Genomic DNA, 21,568 nt, shown 5'->3' with positions numbered 1-21,568 from the left:
GGGGCTGCCCTGGAGCAGGCTCTGATTGGCCGGTCGATGTACGCCCTGCACAGTCAAGTATACGCAGGAAAGATTTCTGTTATCTGGAGTGCCGCTTTTACGGCAGAGAAATGCAATAGTAGGCTTTCTTTGACTTCAGTCTATCGAGGAAGGTTCATCCCGGAAGGAATACTATACTACAGAACATGCAATAGACACTGGTCTGATTGATCAAATGAACACACAACGAAATTCAACCAGCTAGAAAACAAAGAGAGACGCCTGTACCCATGAAAACAGGGGAAATCGATTTCGCAAAACGAAGGAGAAGACAAGAAGGAAACGGAAGAAGGAAAGGGGAAACATGCTATTGCTTAATATCAGCAAGCACAACCCTCCTTCGCAGTTGCCGTATTCCGATCTCCAAGGTTTACTCGGGATTCGTCTGCAGCGCGACCACCCAACCCAGTTTGACCAGCAGCAGGGCCCTTGCCGGTCTTCAGACTACTTTCTGGAATCGCATTAGCGATGGCAGTGAAGACATCCACCACATTGGTTCCAGTCTTGGCACTGGTCTCAAAGAACAAAAGGCTCTCCTCCTCGGCATATGTGCTAGCCTCGCGAGTAGAAACCTTTCGTGCATCACCCGGCGTGGCATCCTGGGCGTCTCCCTCCTCCTGCCCGGCACCTTCCTCGTCTCCCTCGGCTGATTCGGGCTCTCTGGCGGAAGGCGAGGCGCTCGACGCATCACCACCGTCATTGGTCAGATCCAGCTTGTTACCAACCAGGGCGATGACAATTCCCGGGCTTGCTTGACGTTGCAGCTCAGCCACCCAGTGTTTCGCCTTGGTCAACGAGGAAGGCTTGGTGACATCGTAAACGACAAGGGCTGCTTGCGCGTTGCGGTAGTACATCGGAGCAAGCGAGGCGAATCGCTCTTGGCCGGCGGTATCCCAGATCTCAAATTTGATAGTACGTGTCGGAAGCGAGCATTTCTGAGTCAGAAAGGCGGCTGGGCGGTGACGTTAGCAAAATATTCTGACCTGTCAACTCGCATGCTACGCCAATGCTAAGGCGATCCGTTGGGGGCTAAATAGAGCTGATGGGACATGACAACCCTCCCGGATGGATCGCCCCCAGTGTAACCCAGTGACGGTTCCTTTGACATATTCACTTTGCCGTAAATTACGGCTAGCAAGAATAGGATACGACTTTGGGCCATGAGAGTATCGCGCACATGAGACGGGGGTTGAGATAGAGGGTATCGCTTACCGCCGATCGTTGGCTCCTTGTTCTCTTGGAAATCATCGTTGACGAATCGCAGGACGAGAGACGACTGGCAAGTTAATACTCATCAGCTATTGGCTCCCGCGTGACGTGGCGATGAGGACCATACCTTGCCAACAGCGGCCTCTCCAAGCAACACGAGTTTGACGCTGCTGCTTGGTTTCGGGGCGTTTCCGCTAGCTGATTCTGACATGATGGATGAAGCGGAGATAGCGGAAAGTGAGAAAAAGCACGGATCAGGCCGTCGTGCAGAAAGCGACGCCTGTCAAACAATCGGTGGTCAGGCAGAAGGATGAGCTGGCAATGCTCAGCTGAAACCTCCGCCGTTCAGGTCGAGAGCCGGGCTGGTGAGACAGGAGCTGAAACACACGAAGAGTCTTCTCGTATGTTCCCAAAAGTCAAGTGGGATAATTAGATGCAGTTCAGAAGATGCCGCAATCCGCGGGAGATGGTCAGAGAGTCCGTCCGGAGGCGGAGGTCGATAATGATGATGCGGTTACCGAATGCAGATTAGCGTCAAATCAAGTCACGGGATGGTTTGCACAGTATACTCCCACAAAGTGGACCATGAACAGCATAATTACTGGATAGTATCTGGATTGATGAGGTCCCCACAATCCAAGTCTTTTAGTATTAGCCTATGGCTCTGGATACGGGTTGAAATGACCGTAGCCATTGAGCGCCTCAGGTTCCATAGTTCGATGTCAAATTCCTACATGGAGAATAGCTGCATACATATCTGGATCTTCTCTGCAAGCGCTTCCTCTCAGTTCCATTCTAGAAAAGCTTGATCAGCAGACAGCATATACAGTGAAGTACCAATGCAGATAATACCAAAATACCAAATGCCAGGGATATCCTACTGTCGCAATTCGTCACCAAGATGGGCCCAGTAGGACTAGCACCTCATGACAAGGACCGTCCCTGCTATGAGTCAACGAACACTTTCCCACTGATTGGGCACTACTTGCCAGCGCAGTGACGGATCTAACGCAAATTCTTGGATTGAATGGAATCCGCTGTCCCGGTGGCACATGCATTGGTTACCAAGAAACCTCACCACCGACCCCGCGGGTCGACGATCATCGTCAAAACCCTACGCAGCTTAAAACTGTGGTTTTTTCTTCTTTTCTTTTTTTTTTTTGAAAAAGAAAAAAAAAAGACGGCACGACAGTAAGCACGAACCTCGTTCCTGGTGTAGACTAGTGCCCAATGGGTATGCGAGATGATGCCGGGTGCCAAACCCTACTCGGAACGTCTCTGCCGATGCATTGACAAGGACCGCATCAGGAATCAGACTGGCGGTTCCTGGACTCGGCATTAGTCCCCAAGCAAATCTGCCCGACGCGCTAGACGCCCCTTGGCGCAGCTATCAAAATGTCAAGGAACACGACAGTCGGTCATTACTAGCTGTTTACGAAACCACGTTGGGGGAGTGGCGGCGCGTTCGACCACGGTCTAGACCGAAGTCTCCGATGGGGACAAAGGGAAATCGGCGCTGGTATTGCAAGGCGCAGAGTATGATACAGACATCAAAACATAAAAAGTACACGTACAAGTACAGAGCAATAGAGAAACATCCCAAAATAGAATCAGCAAATGTTGCAAATGACCGCGAGGTCGAAAAATCTAGGTTCTTCAGGTATCAGTCCATGCATCCCAAGTTCCTTCCATCTATCCCAAAACGCCGTCGGAGAACCAATCAAATCAAAAGGACCGCGCGTAAATAAACACATAATGAACTTTTTGAGATCAAAACCAAAAAAAAAAAAAAGAAGAAGGAATCTCGGTAATCGTATCGGAGGGAGGTAGAAAGGGTTGAGTCGGTAGATAGAGTTTTCGAGGTAGTCGGGACGAGAAGATGAGAACGCGAAGACGAGAAAGGTTGAAAGAAAAAGTCGACGCTGGGGATCCGAAACCGATGCAAGAGAGAGGATTAAAAGTGGGTATATGATTGCGCGAGGCCGGTGGCGAATAGACAGCAAATAATGTGACCGAAAAAAAAAAAGAAAGGCAAGTTCGAATAGTGATACAGATGTCTAGCAATACTGTTAGCTCGATGCCCAAAATGAGGCTTGCTTTTCAGACATACCGAAATAGGGTGAAAGCTCTAAACATAGCTCTTCAAGGTGCAGCCATCACAGGCAATGTCCCCTGCCGCTGCGCGAACAGAGAGGATTGAGGGTATCATGGAAAACAGAATTATTTTGGTGGTGGTTGCGGAGCACCAGGCTTCTTCACACCGGTTGTATCGTAAGCACCGCGTCCCATGTTGAAGGCCGACAGGTCTCGAAGAATCATAGTAAGGTCTGGAGAGATCATCGTTAGATGGGTTTGGCACAAAGGCGGGTTTTCACGGTGAAGTTGGGAGGATTTGAAGGCTGGAGAATGAGATGAAGAACGTACCAAGTAGACACCAGGAACGGTTCTTATAAAGTAGTTCTAACCGGTGGTTTCGAGAGCCGGCAAACGAACTACCCAATCCCACCCCCTAGCGAAAAACGGCTAGAATAGAATAAATGTGGTTGTCGACAAGGATGGCGGCGGCGGTGATGTGGGTGCAGTCGAGATCGGAAACAGGTAGGATATCCTTTTTAAAAGATGACCACTAGGACAACGCGGGCGCCAGCAGTAGGCAGGAATGTGACGGGGCGACAAATAAAGGCGGTTTGGCTTTTTCTTTTTTCTTCCCTTCTTGCAGCAAAGAGGCTCGGCAGGTCGTCGCTGGCTTTTATTTTGTACTACCGCCGAATCGCACGGATAGTTCTCCCCGAACAGGAAAAAGAAAAGACACCAGAAAATCAAAATGATAAGCGCGAGGGTGGCTGCAGAATCAAGGCCATGAAAATCGCGATCTCAACCAGCAATAACGGCGAGAAGGGATAGCTAAGCCGGCAAGGGAGGCCCTGGGAAAGGAGAAGTGCCGCGGAACTTGGGTCCGGTAGATCCGGTTGAAAACCAACAGCCCAAGGGAGAGAAGGGAGAGCACAGGGCGGGTAGGGGTGGCGGTCGGCAAGTATGTTCAGAGGTCGAGGGTAGAGGTCATAATAAATGTTTAACTAGAAGAATCTCCGAAATCCCAGGGGGGGCGATTGCATAGATATAGGCGCTTAGTCTAGAGGCACGGGACGATCTTGTGATAAATTATTTTTCTTTAATGATTTCACGAATTGAATTTTTAATCTGAAGGAGACTACGTGTTGGGCTAGTATGGGGGAACGTAAAGCGAAAACCATCCCTTGAACGAAATTTTGGTAAAATAATAAATAAATGATAAATACAAAATAGTCAAACCGGGGACCTAAAAAAAAGGGACGACATGGAACAGTCAAATCAGAAAAAGGGGGGGAAAAAAAAAAAGAAAAAAAAAGAAAGTAGAAAAAAAAAAGGAATGGAAAAGTGGAAAAGGGAAATTACCAGAAAAGCTAAAATCCGATTACTAAAAGGGCAAAAAATCCCAAAGAGACGGAAAAGGAGACAATCATAAGCTTCTGGGGCTTCTGGGGCTTCCTGGGATCCATAAATTCTTTGTTTAGCAGTCGAGCGGCTCTCCCGTCCCTGGGGAACAGGCTCCAAAAAAACAAAAAGCCCCAATGCCAGATGCGATGCAAGATGTAGACACCCCCTTTCCCAACGTCACGTACTCCGTAGATCACCTCTAATGCGATCCGTCAACTTTTGTCGTGGATGTATTGCATCTGGGGACCCTAGCCTCTTCCAAAAGTACGATGCAGCAACTTTAGATTCGATAGGTTGCTTCGCGCCTTCCAGGGTTGATCCCGCGCCTCGGGAAGAACCTTGAAAGACATCTCAGGTCTTTCCCTCGTTCTCTTGAACTTACTCCGTACAGGCTTCGGGGATTTCTCGACATGTAATCTGTACTCCGTTCTATCCCCACCAGGAAGCTCAGAACCAGAGCCCCGGGGCATGTTCCAAAGTGGAGCAGGGGAGGCAGGAACAAGAGGCGGATCCATCCGAGCAGGTCTACCCTTGGTTCAATCCGTCTCTCGCGTGGTTCGGTCGTTCGGGCGGATGGGTCACTTGGGCTGTTTAACCTATGTTCGTTCCGGACAACATCCTAGCTAGTGCCGACGATGGTTATAGGCGGAGCGTGTCTTTCCCAGTGACATATGATACCTAGGCTCCCCTCCCCCCCTAACAGACTAAAAGCAGGCTAGCACCTCGCTATTGCACATCCCCCGGGTAATCAAGGTAATCGAGGTAATCAAGACCAGACGCTTGGCTTCTCACAAGGTTTGCATGCCAACCTGGACGGTTTCTATTCTTCGAGTCCGTTATCTCTCTTTCCCATCAGGAAGGGTCCCGGGAAGCCCTAGGTCTGGCCCCCGGCCAATAGCGCTTTCTTCTACTCCCCCATGGTTGCATCCCACCACCAATCCTCGATTCCAACAAAGCCGATCGTGGTGTGATCACTTTTCCTTTGTGGTCGCGCCCGACGCCCGTTGAATGTCTCAAGATTGCGAAACAAACAACCTGTTGCTTTTTTTTGGCGCCTCGTATTATTCTCTTTACTTTTTTTTGCCCGTCTGATCTCGTGGCCAGTACATCCTGGCGTAGGCGCCCACATAGAGTATCACGAACCAACCGATATTCCCCGTCTGAAGCTCGACGTGATGGGATCAGGGATTCATCATAAGGGGGAAGGTGGATCTTCCTAGGGCGCACTACGGGGCTCCGTCGCAGGTGGGTCGAAAGAAGTCAAATCAGGAATCCCGAACAAGCCCACTCCGGTCTCGGTTACGTATGAACATTCTTCTTCCCTTCTAGCCTTTCCATACCCGATAGCTCGGGTCAATCACATCGGGGTATGTAACGATACAAGCCTGGGTAAAAATGCTCCATCCAACCCTTCTGGATTTCTTCTCTCGGTGGTCCGCGAACTGCAGAAAGCAGTTACAAAGTCCCGGGAGCTCCACCCCCATATCTCGAGGATTTGTTGATTCCTTCGAGGTAGAATACCGCAAGCTTATAGCTGCGTCCGCCCTTTCTCGCCACTCTGGAACTCGTCATTGGTAGCCTGGGGGTGTTTCCCCATTCTGCGAAATTTCCCAAACCCCCCCTGTCAGGAAAAAAAAAACGCCAAAACACTATTCGCTATCAATTCCTTCGATCCAGCGCCACCTCAGGGAGAACCTGTTTCACTCGAGGTTCGATTTTTCGGTCTATTTGTGGCTGTCTAACAAAAGGGCTTCTCAAAGGCCAACCTCTGACAAGTCCAGCGCTTTCAGCGGTTTGTGGGCAAAGCGACGATGATTTTGACAAATATCGAGGTCGACGTGTTCCATACAGGTTATACTTTCTCCGAGGGGCTGAAGTTGACCAACGTAACCGCACCCGCCATAGACATCCTATTGACAAAAGTATGAAGTCTGTGGCGTCGGGGATTTCCATAGGAGAAGCAATTGTACTCTGTCATCGGGCCTGAATGATCTACCCGCGGAATTGAGTCCGCCAGCCGTTGGCGAGATCGAGAAAGACGGGCAGAGGCTTCTCCACGGGACCAGAAAAAGGAGGTCGCGAGAAGCCACCATCTCTCTTCCGTACTGGCCCTTGCCATAGGTGCAAAATTATCTCCCCAGCCACCTTTGTCTTCCCTGCGGCTAGGCCCCGAGTCTCCTATTCGTAATGATAGCGGACCCAAGACAAGGGGACTAAACTGGCCCCAAGATGGGGCTTGTTGTTGATCCATAGTGGGCCGCACGCGGTTGAGAAGCCCCAATTTATGGGCCGGTAATTTACGTTGCAGCTCGATTCCCCCAGTGGAACTTGGGGGGGCTCACGGTAAGGAAAAATAGGGGAGGGCAATCCGCCGGAGAGAAGAACATGATTCCGTTTCTTTGGTGGGCCCGACTACTAAACTCCCTCGGGAAAGCCCCCGTTTGTCTCACAGCTAGAACGAGGCTAGAAACGGGAGAGAAAGACCCGTTTACTGTGGACGCGACCCTTCCAGAACGCTTTCAAGACCCAATGGCTTGGGTAATCCCGAAGAAAAGCCAAAAGCCTTCGCGGGCACTCTCCGTCGAGCTTCCCATTTAAGAGATTCCGGGCACGCTGAGATGAAAAGGAAGCAAAAAGAAAAAAAGAAAAGAAAAGCCGTCCGCAAGCGCGTTGGATCGCGACTGTGTTTGACGTAGAGTGAGATTATCTTCCTCCCCCTGACGCTAGCAACGGTCAATCGGACCACGGCGTCGGTTCTTTTGGAACGAGAGACGCGACCCAGTCAAATGCCCTCGCCACAGCGGGTTCCTGGAAACGCGTCTCCAGACTTCGGCTCGATGCATTAGTCCACCCGCGCGGGAACAAGGTTTACCTGTAATGCATGAACCGCTGCTGAGCCCGACTTATCAAGGTATTGAGATTGTGACCTGTATCAGTATGGATGGGGTCGTGCTCCCTGCAGGCTCCTTGGGGTCCCAAGGGCAGGGATTCGGTAGCCACAAAATGGAAAAAAGGATTCAAAAGTACCTCTTCCCTTTGCTGATCATGCAGGATGCACATCAATAACAGTGGAATCTTCCGGTCGCGGTATACCGCCAGGTCGACACTGGCCGTTCCAATGTACATGCAGTGCGCCTTTCAAGTGGCGTTGAGAACAGGGGCCATCGTGGACATACATTGATCGCCTTGCAGCTGATGGACAAGCAGGGGGGGGGGGGAGCCACTAGCTTTGACATCCAATTCTTTGTACGATTTGACAGCCGATCGATGTGTCAACTACCCAAAAATTGTGGCGAACGTTATTCGCTTTGTCCGCAGCGCGTATTTTGGGTGTCTCGTCGGTCACCTGTTGATTAGTCGCAGAATCACTGCCTAGAACCTGTGATTTTCTTTTTCCCTTTTCTGATTATTAGGAAGGAGGCTTGTGATCCCCATTTTAGTTTATGTTTTTAGCTTTTTTTTAGAAAATCTCCTCACCCTACTTTATTCCTAGCCACCCAACGAAAATCCTCGGGCTGGGATAGGGCAGATTACAGGCCCAAATTCCAAGGCGAATCGCTAGATTATCGCGGAAGAGAAGCCGGACGATCCTTAGGCCCAAAAAGGGTTTCTGGAACCCATTAAAAAGAAGCCTTCTGGAACAACTGGCTTCTCGCGGCCGGGCCCGGATCGTATTCCGCTGGTACGGTGTACTCCGCAACGGCGTGAAAGAAGGAAACTGCGCTTGCCCGAGCATTTGGATCGAATGATCCACGATGGAATCCTGAAAAGGGCAAGCCGGGGCTCCCTACGGGGATTTTGGCGGGCTGTCAAGGCTGGACCCGTCCTTTTCTTTCTCGGGGAAACACCACCTGGGATTCCGGTCCGCTTCTAGACTTGTTTTTGAGCACCATCTCGATCTCTCTGACTTCCACCGAACAGGTACTTCGTACGCCTCGAACTATCGGCTGGCTGAAGATCGGCGGGAAACTGCACCACGGGGACATCCGCCAGCATTAGCCGTCTCTGCTAGGATGAGCCAGCCGGAACGCGTCCAGAGTCCAGAGGAGTGGAGATTCCGGCTCCTAGTTCAGGTATCGAGTGACATCTCCATTTACGGCAGGACACCTCGCAGGTGTCAAGCGTGCTTGGGGGGGGAAAGGAAATCGAAAAAATGACGATCGCCGAAGCTCCACCGCCCCAGCACCCATGTTGTCGGGAGAGATCATCAGCACTTCCTCCCTGCCGGGTCTGGTGCGCCCATCCCCCACCCCTTTGGCGATGGGGTCTCCATCGGCCTGCATCACCTAGTTCACGGTGATGCAGCAGAGTCTAGGCTAGAAGCATGGGGGCAGAAGATTACAGCCTTGGTGTCGATGGATCGAACCAAACAGAGAACAATGCGAAGACACTCGGCAAGGTCGACCCACTTGGAACTATTTTCTGGGATCCGGCTTCGGTGCTCCAACTTCCGCGGCCATTCAACGAGCAACGCCTGTTTTCCCCCATGGACGCTAGCGGTTCAGTGGAGTCTTTGACTCAAAATGTGCTCACTTAGCTCAAGGTTGTGAGATACGAAAGAACCCCCCCTCCTTTAGAGCCCCTGAAATATGTATCCTTTGAGGTCTTGTCGTGGTGAGTCCTCGGCTCTTACAATAGCTGCAGAGTGCAGGCTGCGGAGTGCAGAGTTGCGCTGCAAAGCACAACATCTCCTGCAGCAGCGATCACTTCACCCTGTGCAACATTGTTTGACCTGCGGCTTGCATTATCAGGTACATCTGCTGCATCTCTTTACATCCGGAGTCTCGGACCAAATATGTAAACAAATGGGCGAGCTGCTGGGTGATGTACGGAGTACATTATCGCAGCTCTCGGATCTCTCTGTCTTGGACTCGAGCGCTTGGCGCAGATCCATCGGGATCCAAAGGTCCCTTAATGATTAGCATGCTTCATTCTATTTACCCAAGGTTTGCTCTGGTCACATCAAGCTGCCACACGATCCTACCCTCTCCAAGAACCCTTTCTCGCATCCATGGCGCTACACCCCCGGGCTGGGGGATGTCTGGCGCGATCGCGTATCCGAATGCAAGCTATCGCATTTGGTAGCTCCGTCATAGCTAATGTGATACATCCATGGATTCTGCCCGCAAGAATACGTAGTGCGACCAATGACCATGGCTCAGCATTCTAGACCGAATCATCGCGGACGCTCACAAAATCGATACAGGACACTGGAATGTAGGGACCGCCTCCGTCTATTTCTTTACGTACTCCGCCCACAAGCTGAGGGCCAATCAACCTCGAAAGGACCCCCCTCCGACCGCGTTCCTGGCAAATCTCAATCGGAGATCCTTGCGGATCTCTCCGGCTTTGTTGATCTATGTCATAGCCAAAATATTTCAAGCCCACGTATCCACATATCCACCTGTCACATCTGCATTTGTAGCTTCCAGGAATCCCACAATCTTGTTTCCAAGGTCGCCACGGCGCGACGCCTCAGTGTGCCCGCGAGCAAACACAATGGTATGCCATCTCGAACTGAGGGGTAAAAATCGCCAATTAGCAAAGAACCACCACCAGCGATCGGGAAAGAATCTCACCTGCTCATCGGTCTGGCAAATCAGCACCCGCGGCCCCTTGCCGGATCCCTGGGAGATATCCTTCACTGTCTCGTTATCGGGGCCTTTGTCATTCTCTTCAGCATTGATCGACACGCCTAGACTCTCGCATCGCGCGCAGAGTGCTTGCCGTAGCAATGCGCTTTTCTCGCCAATCCCGCCGGCAAACACCAAAGCGTCTACCCGCCCGTCTAGTTTGAGGAAGTAGTTCCCGATATACCCCAGCACGCGATCGACCAAAATATCAAAAGCGAGCTTATGCGAGGGCGGGGCGTTGTCGACGGCAATTTCGCCGAAGTCGGTCGTACCCGTCAATGACTTCCAGCCGGATTTCTTGTTCAGGATCTCTTCCGCCTGGTATACAGTCAGCTTCCGTGCTTTATGTCGCAGGGTGGGCAAGACCCGATACCGTGCTAATATGCATATCCTTTGTGCTGGCCGGACTCAGCTTGCCGGCATCGCTCGTGTAGTGGAACACCAATCTGGAGCCGCGTTTAGCATTCGACCACGAGAGGAGAGAGGATGGCATCGGGAAAATGTACACCGGGACAAACTCACGAGGGATCAATATCACCACTTCGAGTCGCACCAGGGAGTCCTGTCACTGGAGTCAGGCCCATTCTAGCCGCGTTAGTTGAGTGGCCCTTGTTCATTGGGGTACTTCATGTGCTCACGAGGTATCGATTGACTTCCCTTCCTTGATCGCGCAGATCGAGGCTCCACTACCGAGATGCATTGCGATCACGTTGGTCTTCTCGGCTGGTTTACCGAGGAATTGGGCCACCGATCGGAGGATGAAGGAGTAGCTTATTCCATGGAAGCCGTATTTGCGCAGCCCGTTTGCTTTGGCGATATCTTGGTTTATGGCGTATGTTTTCACGTGGTCGGGGAGAGTGTTGTGGAAAGCTGTGTCGAAGCATGTAATGCTTGTTACGCCTGGGAGTTCTTTCTGGCAGAGTTTGATGATCCCCAGCGCAGATGAATTATGTCTAGATAAAGCTCATGGTTAGTTTGGCGGTTGGCGGGGTTTCCAGCTATACTAAGACTCTTAAGAACTTACAGCGGCGCAAGATCCTCTAGTTCCTCGAGGTGGTGTATAGTCTCATCATTGATCTCGACCGACGCTCCATAGTCGCCGCCGTGGACCACTCGGTGGCAGATATAGGCCAGATCGTCTTTGCTGGCTACACCAGAGAGCTCAGGGTCATTGAAACAACGATGCAGAATATATTTGAATGCGTCCTGTGGTGAATTAATCTGCTCCTTCAGCTCCTCCTTGATGTTCTTTTTCGAGCCACCTTTGTATTTGAAAACGGGCGGTGGGGCAGTGATGCCTGAAACTTGCGCTTCGGCGATAACGGCGGGCGGGTTCTCAAGCGTGTAAAAGGTCGCTTTGACCGACGACGAGCCCGCATTGACGGAGAGGATTTTCTTAGCCATGTTGCATTCACAATCCTGGGAGAGCTCAAAACTTCTTCGAGCGCGATAAATAGCTGTGAGCAACTTGGTTCTGATGGCGGAAATAGTGTCCGGGTATGAGGGAATGGTGACGTCGCACTTCACACTAAGTACTCAATTGCAAGCAAGGCCTGGATAAAACATAACTTGAATGACACCATCCTTAGTAATTTATTGAATCATGGACTACTAGTACCAGTGTCGTCCCATTAGTCTCATCTAGATAGGTTGTGAACTTGGATTCTCCCTTCGCAACGCCCGCCAAATCTTTAGAAACATATCGTGCCCTCTCAAGCCCCAGGACTTGCATACCATTCGAGTTCCAACCTTGGAACAACCTGAACTTGAAGTGAGAAACCACACCGTCACTGTCATCCGGGCCATCCGGGTCATCCGCGACTGGCACTAATGGATACTTTCATCAGCAACTTTCGAAGGCACTGGTTGAAGACCTCAGCAGGTACTAGTAGTCACAATGCCAGGAGAAGTGATCGACCGCCCAAATCCCCAGCCTTTGCCTTCCCACCTGCCAGACAGCCTCTATGATCTCCGAATCAGCCTTCCAAATGAGACGCTGGACCAAAAGGCCTGTGATGCCTTGATCAAATTCAGAAGGGCAGCGGCCTATATCGCCGCAGGTATACACATCGCGTATTCTCCTTGAGTGATCGGGCATGGAGCTAAAGAATGGCAGCTATGATTTTCCTGCAGGATAATACTCTTTTGAAACGGAAGATCACCTTTGACGATATCAAGCCACGCCTGCTGGGTACGATTTGTCCCCTCGCTTACCAGGAAAAACAAAGTCACTTATGAAATTCTATCTATTCAGGTCACTGGGGAACATGTCCTGGTCTCATTCTCGTCTATTCTCACCTCAACTACCTCATCCGAACGAAGAATCTAGATATGCTTCTTGTCGTCGGCCCAGGACACGGAGCACCCGCAATTCTGGCTGCTCTATGGCTAGAAGGATCGCTGGAGAAATTCTATCCTCAGTACTCGCGGGACGCGAAGGGGCTTCACCAGCTTGTTTCTACCTTCAGCACGACTGCAGGGCTTCCAAGGTCAGCTCCCTGTACCACAGCCGGAATTTCTGGACTAACAGTTCCACAGCCATATAAACGCCGAGACCCCCGGTGCAATCCATGAAGGTGGAGAACTTGGATATGCATTGGCGGTATCATTCGGTGCCGTTATGGACAACCCAGACTTGATTGTGCCCTGCATTGTTGGTGATGGAGAGGCTGAGACAGGCCCAACAGCTACGTTCGTATCTCCAAATCGCAAGAATCATTACGCAAAGGCGCTGACAGTGGCAGATCTTGGCACGCTATCAAGTATCTTGATCCGAAGGAGTCCGGTGCTGTCCTGCCGATCCTCCATGTCAATGGATTCAAGATCAGCGAGCGGACTATCTTCGGGTGCATGGATAACAAGGAGCTCCTGGCTCTTTTCAGTGGATATGGATATCAGGTACGGATTGTGGAGGATCTGAATGATATTGACACAGACCTCCACTGCTCAATGGCTTGGGCGATCGACGAGATCCACAAGATTCAGCAGGCCGCCCGATCCGGGAAACCAATTATCAAACCGCGATGGCCAATGTTGATCCTCCGAACACCCAAAGTGAGTTCACTCGTGGGGAGAATCTAGATAGGTGGAGCGTGACACTGATTCAGCGAAACAGGGATGGTCTGGACCTAAGCAGCTCCATGGGCAGTTCATTGAGGGGTCTTTCCACTCCCACCAGGTCCCACTGCCAAAAGCCAAGTCAGACAAAGAAGAGTTGGATTTGCTTCAGAAGTGGCTCGAAGGTTATGGCCCTCAGGAGCTTTTCACTTCGAACGGTGATGCAATCGACGAGATCAAATCTGTCATTCCCACAGAGAACGCCAAGAAGCTTGGACAGCGAATTGAAGCCTACAATGCCTATACGGCGCCCAAGCTACCAGAATGGGAAAAGTTCTGCGCCAAGCCCGGGACTGAAGAAAGCGCCATGAAATCGGTGGGCAAGCTAATAAATGAAGTTTTCATTCAGAATCCACACAGCGTGCGACTGTTCTCGCCTGACGAACTGGAGAGCAACAAGCTTGGTGCGGCCCTCGAAAGTACCAACCGGAACTTCCAATGGGACGAGTTTTCCAACGCCCGTGGAGGTCGTGTCATTGAGGTCCTGAGTGAGCATCTGTGCCAGGGCTTCATGCAGGGGTATACCTTGACTGGCAGAGTGGCTCTCTTCCCTTCCTATGAAAGTTTCCTTGGGATTATTCACACGATGATGGTGCAATATTCCAAATTCATGAAAATGGTATGAGAGATCTCTTTGTTATGTGTTATATTGCTTCCTTGCTCATCGTTGTCTCATCCTTGTCACAGGCCGAGGAGACCAAATGGCACGCATCGATCGCCAGCATCAACTATATCGAAACAAGCACCTGGACTCGACAGGAACACAACGGCTTCTCACACCAGAACCCATCGTTCATCGGGGCATTGTTGAAACTCAAGCCCACCGCCGCCAGAGTTTATCTGCCGCCTGATGCGAATACCTTCCTATCGACTGTGAATCATTGCCTGCGTTCGAAAGACCATGTCAATCTTATGGTCGGCGCGAAGCAGCCCACTCCCGTGTACTCTCGGCAGAGGAAGCCGAGAGCCACTGCCGTGCTGGGGCATCTGTTTGGAAATTCTGCAGCACCGACGAAGGAATTAACCCAGACGTGGTGCTGGTAGGTATTGGAGTTGAGGTGATGTTTGAAGTCATTGCAGCAGCGGCCCTCCTTCGAAAGCGAGCGCCTTCTCTGCGCGTCCGCGTGGTCAATGTCACGGACCTGATGATTCTAGAGACCGCTAATTCTCACCCTCATGCGTTGTCCACCGAGTCATTTGACAATCTATTTACTCCGGATAAACCAATTCACTTCAATTACCATGGCTATCCGACAGAGCTGCAGGGCTTGCTATTTGGTCGCCCGCGCCTCGAGAGGGTTTCCATCGCCGGTTACATGGAAGAAGGCAGTACAACCACGCCGTTTGATATGATGATTCTGAATCACACTTCGCGTTACCACGTCGCGCAGGCGGCTGTGGCAGGTGCTGCCAGGCACAATCCAAAGGTTCAGATTGCAAGTCAAGAGCTGCAAGCAGGGTTCGGTCATGACATTGCCGAATCAAGGAAATACATCCTTGCGCATCACCAAGGTTAGTGAAAGAATCTCAAGTGGAAAAATATGATATACTAATGTGAATGGTGGTAGACCCCGACGGCTTGTACGATGTCCCGAAGTTCAACTGAATGGTGGTGAATGTGGATCAGGTCTAGAGACAGAAGCTTTCATGATTTAGTGATTTGATGCGTTAATCTTATTATGCACCCCTCCATCAGAATACGCCTTCCCTGGTATTTCTAGTAGCCTGGCCTTTGACTGAAACACGGCGACAGCACTCAGGTGGATGGTAAGGAGTCGACCGCCCATTATTGCTTCCTGCTAGAATCGGTCATTCTCTATTCTGGAACCTGACCACTGGAAGCTCATCAAAACCATGAGGTAGATAGGATGGTGATGTGACAATGCACACTAAGGGTGCAAAACTGTTTAGCCGGCTAGACAGTTACTATATTAGGACCCAGCGACTTTTGTGAGGTTCACGCTGAAGCCCATGATTGGCGGGTTGGTCTTTTGAGTCCCGGCGAGCTCGGCGAGCCCGGCGAAGCTTTACCCAAAAGGGAAGACGGTCTATAGAATCTCTGAATCGCTTCACCTCCCAACCACGGGGATTTGTCATTCGCTTAAACATGGACTTGGAGAAAACTGCATTAGCAATCTCACTAATAAATCAACCTGACTCTGGTATAAAGACGCAGTCTGCACCCGCCTCAAGATGGCTATCCAATCTTCCCAAGCACTGCATCCAACAATCAATCGATCATCGATCAATTATCTTCCAAACCCAAACACTCTAGCCCGACACTACGATGTCCCCAAGAATCTTCATCACTGGTGCAACTGGATATGTCGGTGGCCAGGTCGCAGCGACTATGATTGCTGCGCATCCCGAGCTCGACGTAGTGGCGCTGGTGCGCGACCAGCAACAAGCAAGCAAGCTGAAGAGTGTCTGGCCCAAGATCAGCACTGTCATTGGGACCCTTGATGACGACGAGGTATTGAAGAAGGAGGCGGTAAAGGCCGATGTTGTGCTGCGTAAGTCTCTTCTTCAAGCTCTATACTTCTGAGCGCCCCCCGACTTATCTTTTCTCTGGCCAGAAACCGCAAGTTCCGACCACGTCCCCGCCGTGAACTCCTTGCTGAAGGGATTGGGGGCTGGAAAGGGTCATTTCATCCACATTTCCGGAACTGGTGTCCTGAACGACATGTCTACTGGCCCAGGAAACCCCACCGAGAAGATCTACGATGATGTGACTGATATTGCCGAGATCATCAATTTGCCAGCTGAAGCTCTCCACCGCAATGTTGACGATGCCGTTATCACGGGCGGACTGCGTGAAAAGGTCCCGACGGCCATTGTGTGCCCTCCTACTATCTATGGCGTGGGAGAGGGCCCTGTCAAGAAGCGTAGTATGCAGGTGCCATTCCTCACCGAGGCTATTCTGAAGAGGGGCAAGGGCTTCACTGTCGGTAAAGGAAACAATCTTCGGGACTGTAAGTCGCCCGCAAATCATGCATGCTCTCCCAGCCCACAAGGAAAGCGGCTAACCTTTCTTTTAGATGTCCACATCAAGGACTTGGCCAGGGCATTCGTCCTGCTGGCCGAGGAAGCTTTGAAACCCAACGGTGGTGCAGCTGCCTGGGGACCCGAGGGCTACTACTTCGTTGAGTCTGGCGAATTTTCATGGAAGGAGGTGAGTGAGAAAGTGGCCCAGGCGGCTTCCCAGGAAGGCAAGATTGCCACTGCGGAAGTTGAAGAGTTGTCCGTTGAGGAAGCACTCAAGTTTCACCCATGGGCTCCGGTGCTCTGGGGAGGGAACTGCCGCAGCCGTGCTAGCCGCCTTCGCGCTTTGGGCTGGGAGCCGGAGGGTCCTTCTATCTGGGAGACCATTCCCAACATCGTGAAGTTTGAAATTCAAGCCTTAGCTCTCTAGCTACATATAATTTGTACCGGAAATTCACGATAATATATGTTCAACTACCCAGCTCTCCCCAAGTCCCGAAGTTTGCCGGTCCTTGAATCTATGTGATGTAGCTTCCCATAATATCCTGAAAGTCTCGTATTCACCCTAGCCCCGAAGCTGTACGGTTCCTGCGAGGTCTGAGCTCAGAAGATGCGGTTATGGAACCCCACCCATTTCCTTCCCAAACCGGACCAATCAGCCATCTGCGTAAGCGCATTCAACGCCTCCATCCTGACAGCGTTTACAAGGTCTCCCTTTATCACACCGGACTCTCCGCCGCCGGCATAAATCACATGGTATCTGACGCGAAGAAAAGCCCGATACCCTGGCCGGACGATCCTCAGAGAGATATCCCGGAGCACACTCTAATCCACTGCTCACACAGTTGTGACACGGTACGACCTTGTCACATCTGACCTTTTTTTGCGCGGCACTGAGCACAAGGAGATCGCTGGACAGGCGACCAACGTACAGAATGCTTCTCCGCTCGCTGCTGGAGAAGTGAATAAGCCTCGCTCCATAGTTCAGTCCCCGCTGCATTGCATGCGCTCTCTGACCACAGGATCATCTGCAGCTTTGGACCTAGGCGTCTCCACTGGACATTCTGGGAGCAGTACATGACCTCAGCGAAGCTCTCAATGAACCAATCCCGCGTTGCCCTGTCCGGGGCTGCAATGCCCCCCATTGCTAAAACCCACAGGAGCAAGATGTCACCCTTCTCTAGCAGATACCATGAGTCCATGAGTTTATTGGCAGTCAGTTCGCTCATCAAGTCTACTGAGAGTGTCGCGAAGGGCGTACTGCCTCCAGCTAGGGGGAAGGTTACGCCGACACTGTAAATTATGGTGGCAAGCCGACAGACCTCTGATAGATCATTGAGTCTCGTGCTGCAGACGGGGCCTATGGACATTAGATGATACTGGACAAGATTTCGCATGTCGCAGATTGCAGGCGCGCCATATGTCGGACTGCTTCCTTCCATGTATTGCTCAATAATGGACGTATAAGCTTTCAGTTCACGCATCACTTGATGCACGACCGGACTGAGGCCAATCCCATCCAGGATGTCTAGACTATCAGTGGCTCCGATGGGGATATAGAGCTCAGACGTGCGTTGGTCTGACAAGGCACAAAAGGGAAGGGATGGACGGCAGAGGAGAAGCGTCGAATTTACCAAGACCCGACTGGACAACGGTTAGGTCTCGGCCACTTCATAATCTTGATGACACGGGTAATGGGGAAGCGAAGCTGACTACCTACTAAAATGCTGCCGCTGCAAGTCCCGGCGTTTCGATATTGGCGAGGCCACCCCGCATATGGATGAGCTTGCAAAGGCCCATTTGATGCTGTAAATCGGGTTCTCTGGCACTATGAACGTTTAACCATTGTAGCCCCTGGAGTGGAGCTTGGAACGGAGACTTTTTGATCCATTTGTCGTGGTGCTTGGTGATAGGCTTTTCAAGCATCATGAGAACCGCTAATATGGTGGTGTCGGTTGTTGCTCGACGTGGGTCACGGAGGACTCCGTTTAGTGTTGCTACGGCCTCGGAGTAGCATGTCTCTAAGCCTGGAAGAATATAGCTATCTATGCTGAGACCGCCCGGTTTAGCTGAAAGCCAGCCATTAATTCTCTCGTGAGAGAGCGAAGAAAGTACAACCGCTTGCAAAAGTGCCTGATCAGTCAGTGCCATTGGCCACCAGTGTTGGAGATAGGGATTGGATGCGTTGCGAGATGGCAGTACACGAGGCGTCATTACGGAGAGCCCTATAGTCCCGTAAGCTCTGCTAGCGAGGGGGCCCTCCCTGAGGCCTATGGGGTTCAAGCTTACGATACGACAAGGCCCGCTCCACGTAATGTCGCGGCACTGGCAACGGGGGTAAGTTGAGTGGTACAAGCTCTGATCTATGGATGATGGGGATGGCTTCGCCTTGACGCATTGCCCTATTAGTTGCCGATTTCTTGTCCTGGGACCAGCAGAGCTCCGGAGACAATATCTGTACCTCTTTCCTCGATCTCCCTGTCCATGCCATCGGAGGACACATCCATGCCCACCATCTCGCACAGGGCATAATCGGTTGTCGACGCCTGCATCAGAACGAGCACATGTGAGGCGTCGAGCTCAGGACACATGCTACTGCGGAGGTGCAGGCAGTTTGCAATACCCGATGATGCTTACAGCTCCGCCCACCCTCGAGAAGTGGTTAGTAATTTAAGCGGCTTCCGAGAACAATCCATGGCCCACTCGGGCTTAGTGGCCGTGAGATTTGTGCTGAGACTGCGACTGGATACAAGGCAAGGCCGTGATTGCGAAAAGCCTTTTTTGTTTCTCGTTCTTAAAGGCTTCATCTGCTTCGGTCCGCTTGAATTCATGAGCTTTCCGTTAATTTCATCTGAATCAGACTTTGTTCCTCTGGTGCTAGCAGGTCCTACTATTGGCTCCAAGCCCGGAAGTCTAATTATAATGCTCGCTATGCAGAATGCCCCAAGCCTTGTCGGAGGTATCTCATCCTGATGAGGTCAACCTTCTCCCATGATTCCCGTGGAGTCTAGACAGCCCAATTGAGCCCCAAAGACACCCTCTGTTTACAAGGGTCTATATACTTGAACGAGGCGCGGGTGTGCCGGATCGGAGATACGCGCCACGTCCCAATGGGGTATCAAACGTGCGAAAAAAACGTGAAAAGAATTGCGGGACAATGCGACCGCACGGACTCGTTTGCGAGACGTTTCGCAGGCTCCATCCACGCTAAACCCTTCCTGGGATTTCTTGCGAGTCGACCATACTATCCGAGTACGTTTTTTGCCTTGCCACGTTTCTACCTTGGCAGCGAGTCATGCAAATCTCGATCGCTTATAGGCTACGCCATATTCCTCCGCGATATCAATTCCCCAAGCAGATAATCCTCAGGGATGTACGGAGGAAACCACTGCAGCCGCGACTTGGCACAATCTAGCTGCCGTCGGAATTTTTTTTTTTTTGAAATCCGATCGGAGTCCTCCAACCTGGGCTTTATGATATAATTGTTGTAAAGTATCTCGCAGGGCGTGGAAATTTACACCTACTCCGTGCGGACATTTCATACTTCACTGCCGTGAGCCTCGTGCCCAAGCCTAATTCCCCTTTCCTATATATTTCTTATATCACCTACCAGACCCGAGGCTGAAGAGTACCCGAGTTCTGCTCTTGCTCCAACGCACGGAGAACTTGAGCCCAGTAAAAACATTCCTCCCGCAAGTCTGTCCACTCGTTTTATCTCCCACTGTATATCACGCTCCTTACGGCTGGAGCGTCTGTCTCCCAAGATGTCTCACAGCGATCTGCTTGCGATGAGGAAGGCAGCATGCGCAGCCTATGTCCCCGGAATCGGAACTTCATATGGATACGTACCAAGCCTAGGGGCAGGTATTACCTTCTGTGTTCTATTTGGAGTTTCCATGATCGCTCACACGGTGCAACTGTGCTGGAAGCGGACATGGTGGTGTGTGGTGTTTAGCATTGGCTGTATGGGTAAGGAACTACCAGCAAGCCCTTAACCCAAGGACTGGGAAGGTCTAACGATGCTTCCCTACAGTTGAATTAATCGGATGGGCGGGACGAACATGGTCCCACGATTGTCCATACAACGACACCGCATTCCTAATGCAGATTTCCACCCTCATTATTGGTATCTTTTTCCCATGAACTTCTCCCGGGGATCCAACACTAACTCGATATAAGCGCCCACCTTCTTCACCGCAGGCATCTACGTCCTCCTGGGACGCTTCATCCAGATCCTCGGCCGCGAATCATCCATTCTATCGCCAAGTCTGTATCTCTGGATCTTCTGCACCTGCGACGTGATCTCGCTCGTCGTCCAAGCCATCGGTGGCGGCATGGCCTCTGCGGGAGTCGACGACGGAAACACCGGCACCGGAACAGACATCATGGTTGCCGGTATTGTATTCCAGCTGTTCTCGATCACTATCTTCGTTATCTGTGCGGTCGATTTCGCCTTCCGTACTGTGCGTCGCCGCCTGCTGCAGAAGTTATCGGGCTCAGTGGTCCCGCTGCTGGCTGCCATGGTTCTCTCCGTGATGGTCATTTACGCGCGGAGCATCTATCGTACTATCGAGTTGGTGCAGGGTTGGTCGGGCTATCTGATTACCCATGAAGTCTACTTCATTGCCCTTGACGGTGCCATGATGGTTATTGCTGTGGGGGTGTTCAACTTCTTGCACCCTGGCTGGTTGCTTCCGGAGAATGTCGAGCATAAGAATGATTACAACTCGGAGATTGAGCTGCAGCGCGCCGCCTAGGCGTCTTGGTGTTCTGTTTGTGAGACTCGGTCTATATCTGCGGAGTTGTTTTGTATTTTCTTTGGTTGCTTTTTCTTTGGTGTGATTCCCTTTTTTACAAGATACCTTGGGAGAGCTAGATCGATATAGAGCTTCTTATTGCATCGGCGCAAAGCGACGGCTGTCAGACGGCAGCATATCATAACCCATTACTGGAAACTCAATTTACCACTTATGTGGTCTTCAACTTCAATGAAACAAATTATAATACAAGCCCGGTCTTCTTCACATGAATAGAAAGTAAGCTCAACACGATTGAGACCCTCAAAAGAAGAGAAAAAGAAAAGAAACCGCAGGGAATGGGAAGAACGGAGC

At 51.2% G+C, this 21,568-nt stretch overlaps 7 protein-coding genes across 7 annotated transcripts; 4 read left to right on the top strand and 3 right to left on the bottom strand.

Annotated features, from left to right (window-relative positions):
* Positions 1 to 359: 359 nt before the first annotated feature.
* Positions 360 to 1,459, bottom strand: N7468_004576 (Rab family GTPase; the record flags this gene model as incomplete). Its single annotated transcript, XM_058473873.1, has 3 exons — positions 360 to 991; positions 1,252 to 1,315; positions 1,376 to 1,459. The coding sequence occupies 3 exons, from the start codon at positions 1,457 to 1,459 to the stop codon at positions 360 to 362; spliced, it is 780 nt and encodes a 259-aa protein (XP_058332876.1).
* A 7,590-nt stretch (positions 1,460 to 9,049) lies between these two features.
* Positions 9,050 to 9,262, top strand: N7468_004575 (uncharacterized protein; the record flags this gene model as incomplete). Its single annotated transcript, XM_058473872.1, has 1 exon — positions 9,050 to 9,262. One exon carries the CDS (start codon positions 9,050 to 9,052, stop codon positions 9,260 to 9,262), a length of 213 nt encoding a protein of 70 aa, XP_058332875.1.
* Positions 9,263 to 10,103: 841 nt separating this feature from the next.
* Positions 10,104 to 11,762, bottom strand: N7468_004574 (uncharacterized protein; the record flags this gene model as incomplete). The annotated part of the gene is made up of 5 exons (XM_058473871.1): positions 10,104 to 10,676; positions 10,732 to 10,804; positions 10,881 to 10,943; positions 10,997 to 11,311; positions 11,383 to 11,762. 5 exons carry the CDS (start codon positions 11,760 to 11,762, stop codon positions 10,104 to 10,106), a joined length of 1,404 nt encoding a protein of 467 aa, XP_058332874.1.
* Positions 11,763 to 12,255: 493 nt separating this feature from the next.
* On the top strand, positions 12,256 to 15,081 carry N7468_004573 (putative phosphoketolase; the record flags this gene model as incomplete). Its single annotated transcript, XM_058473870.1, has 9 exons — positions 12,256 to 12,418; positions 12,475 to 12,549; positions 12,613 to 12,847; positions 12,897 to 13,049; positions 13,103 to 13,412; positions 13,474 to 14,094; positions 14,163 to 14,416; positions 14,482 to 14,987; positions 15,044 to 15,081. 9 exons carry the CDS (start codon positions 12,256 to 12,258, stop codon positions 15,079 to 15,081), a joined length of 2,355 nt encoding a protein of 784 aa, XP_058332873.1.
* Positions 15,082 to 15,762: 681 nt separating this feature from the next.
* On the top strand, positions 15,763 to 16,887 carry N7468_004572 (uncharacterized protein; the record flags this gene model as incomplete). Its single annotated transcript, XM_058473869.1, has 3 exons — positions 15,763 to 15,988; positions 16,052 to 16,447; positions 16,514 to 16,887. The coding sequence occupies 3 exons, from the start codon at positions 15,763 to 15,765 to the stop codon at positions 16,885 to 16,887; spliced, it is 996 nt and encodes a 331-aa protein (XP_058332872.1).
* A 173-nt stretch (positions 16,888 to 17,060) lies between these two features.
* Positions 17,061 to 19,048, bottom strand: N7468_004571 (uncharacterized protein; the record flags this gene model as incomplete). Its single annotated transcript, XM_058473868.1, has 4 exons — positions 17,061 to 17,282; positions 17,390 to 18,101; positions 18,178 to 18,727; positions 18,919 to 19,048. 4 exons carry the CDS (start codon positions 19,046 to 19,048, stop codon positions 17,061 to 17,063), a joined length of 1,614 nt encoding a protein of 537 aa, XP_058332871.1.
* Positions 19,049 to 20,221: 1,173 nt separating this feature from the next.
* Positions 20,222 to 21,214, top strand: N7468_004570 (RTA1 domain-containing protein; the record flags this gene model as incomplete). Its single annotated transcript, XM_058473867.1, has 3 exons — positions 20,222 to 20,426; positions 20,491 to 20,583; positions 20,637 to 21,214. 3 exons carry the CDS (start codon positions 20,222 to 20,224, stop codon positions 21,212 to 21,214), a joined length of 876 nt encoding a protein of 291 aa, XP_058332870.1.
* Positions 21,215 to 21,568: the final 354 nt, after the last annotated feature.

The sequence above is a fragment of the Penicillium chermesinum genome (genome assembly GCF_028974085.1).
Source record: "Penicillium chermesinum strain IBT 19713 chromosome Unknown utg000003l:1.0-5111272.0:1.0-5115320.0, whole genome shotgun sequence".
Classification (NCBI taxonomy): domain Eukaryota; kingdom Fungi; phylum Ascomycota; class Eurotiomycetes; order Eurotiales; family Aspergillaceae; genus Penicillium; species Penicillium chermesinum.
This window is presented reverse-complemented; position numbering and strand designations above follow the sequence as displayed.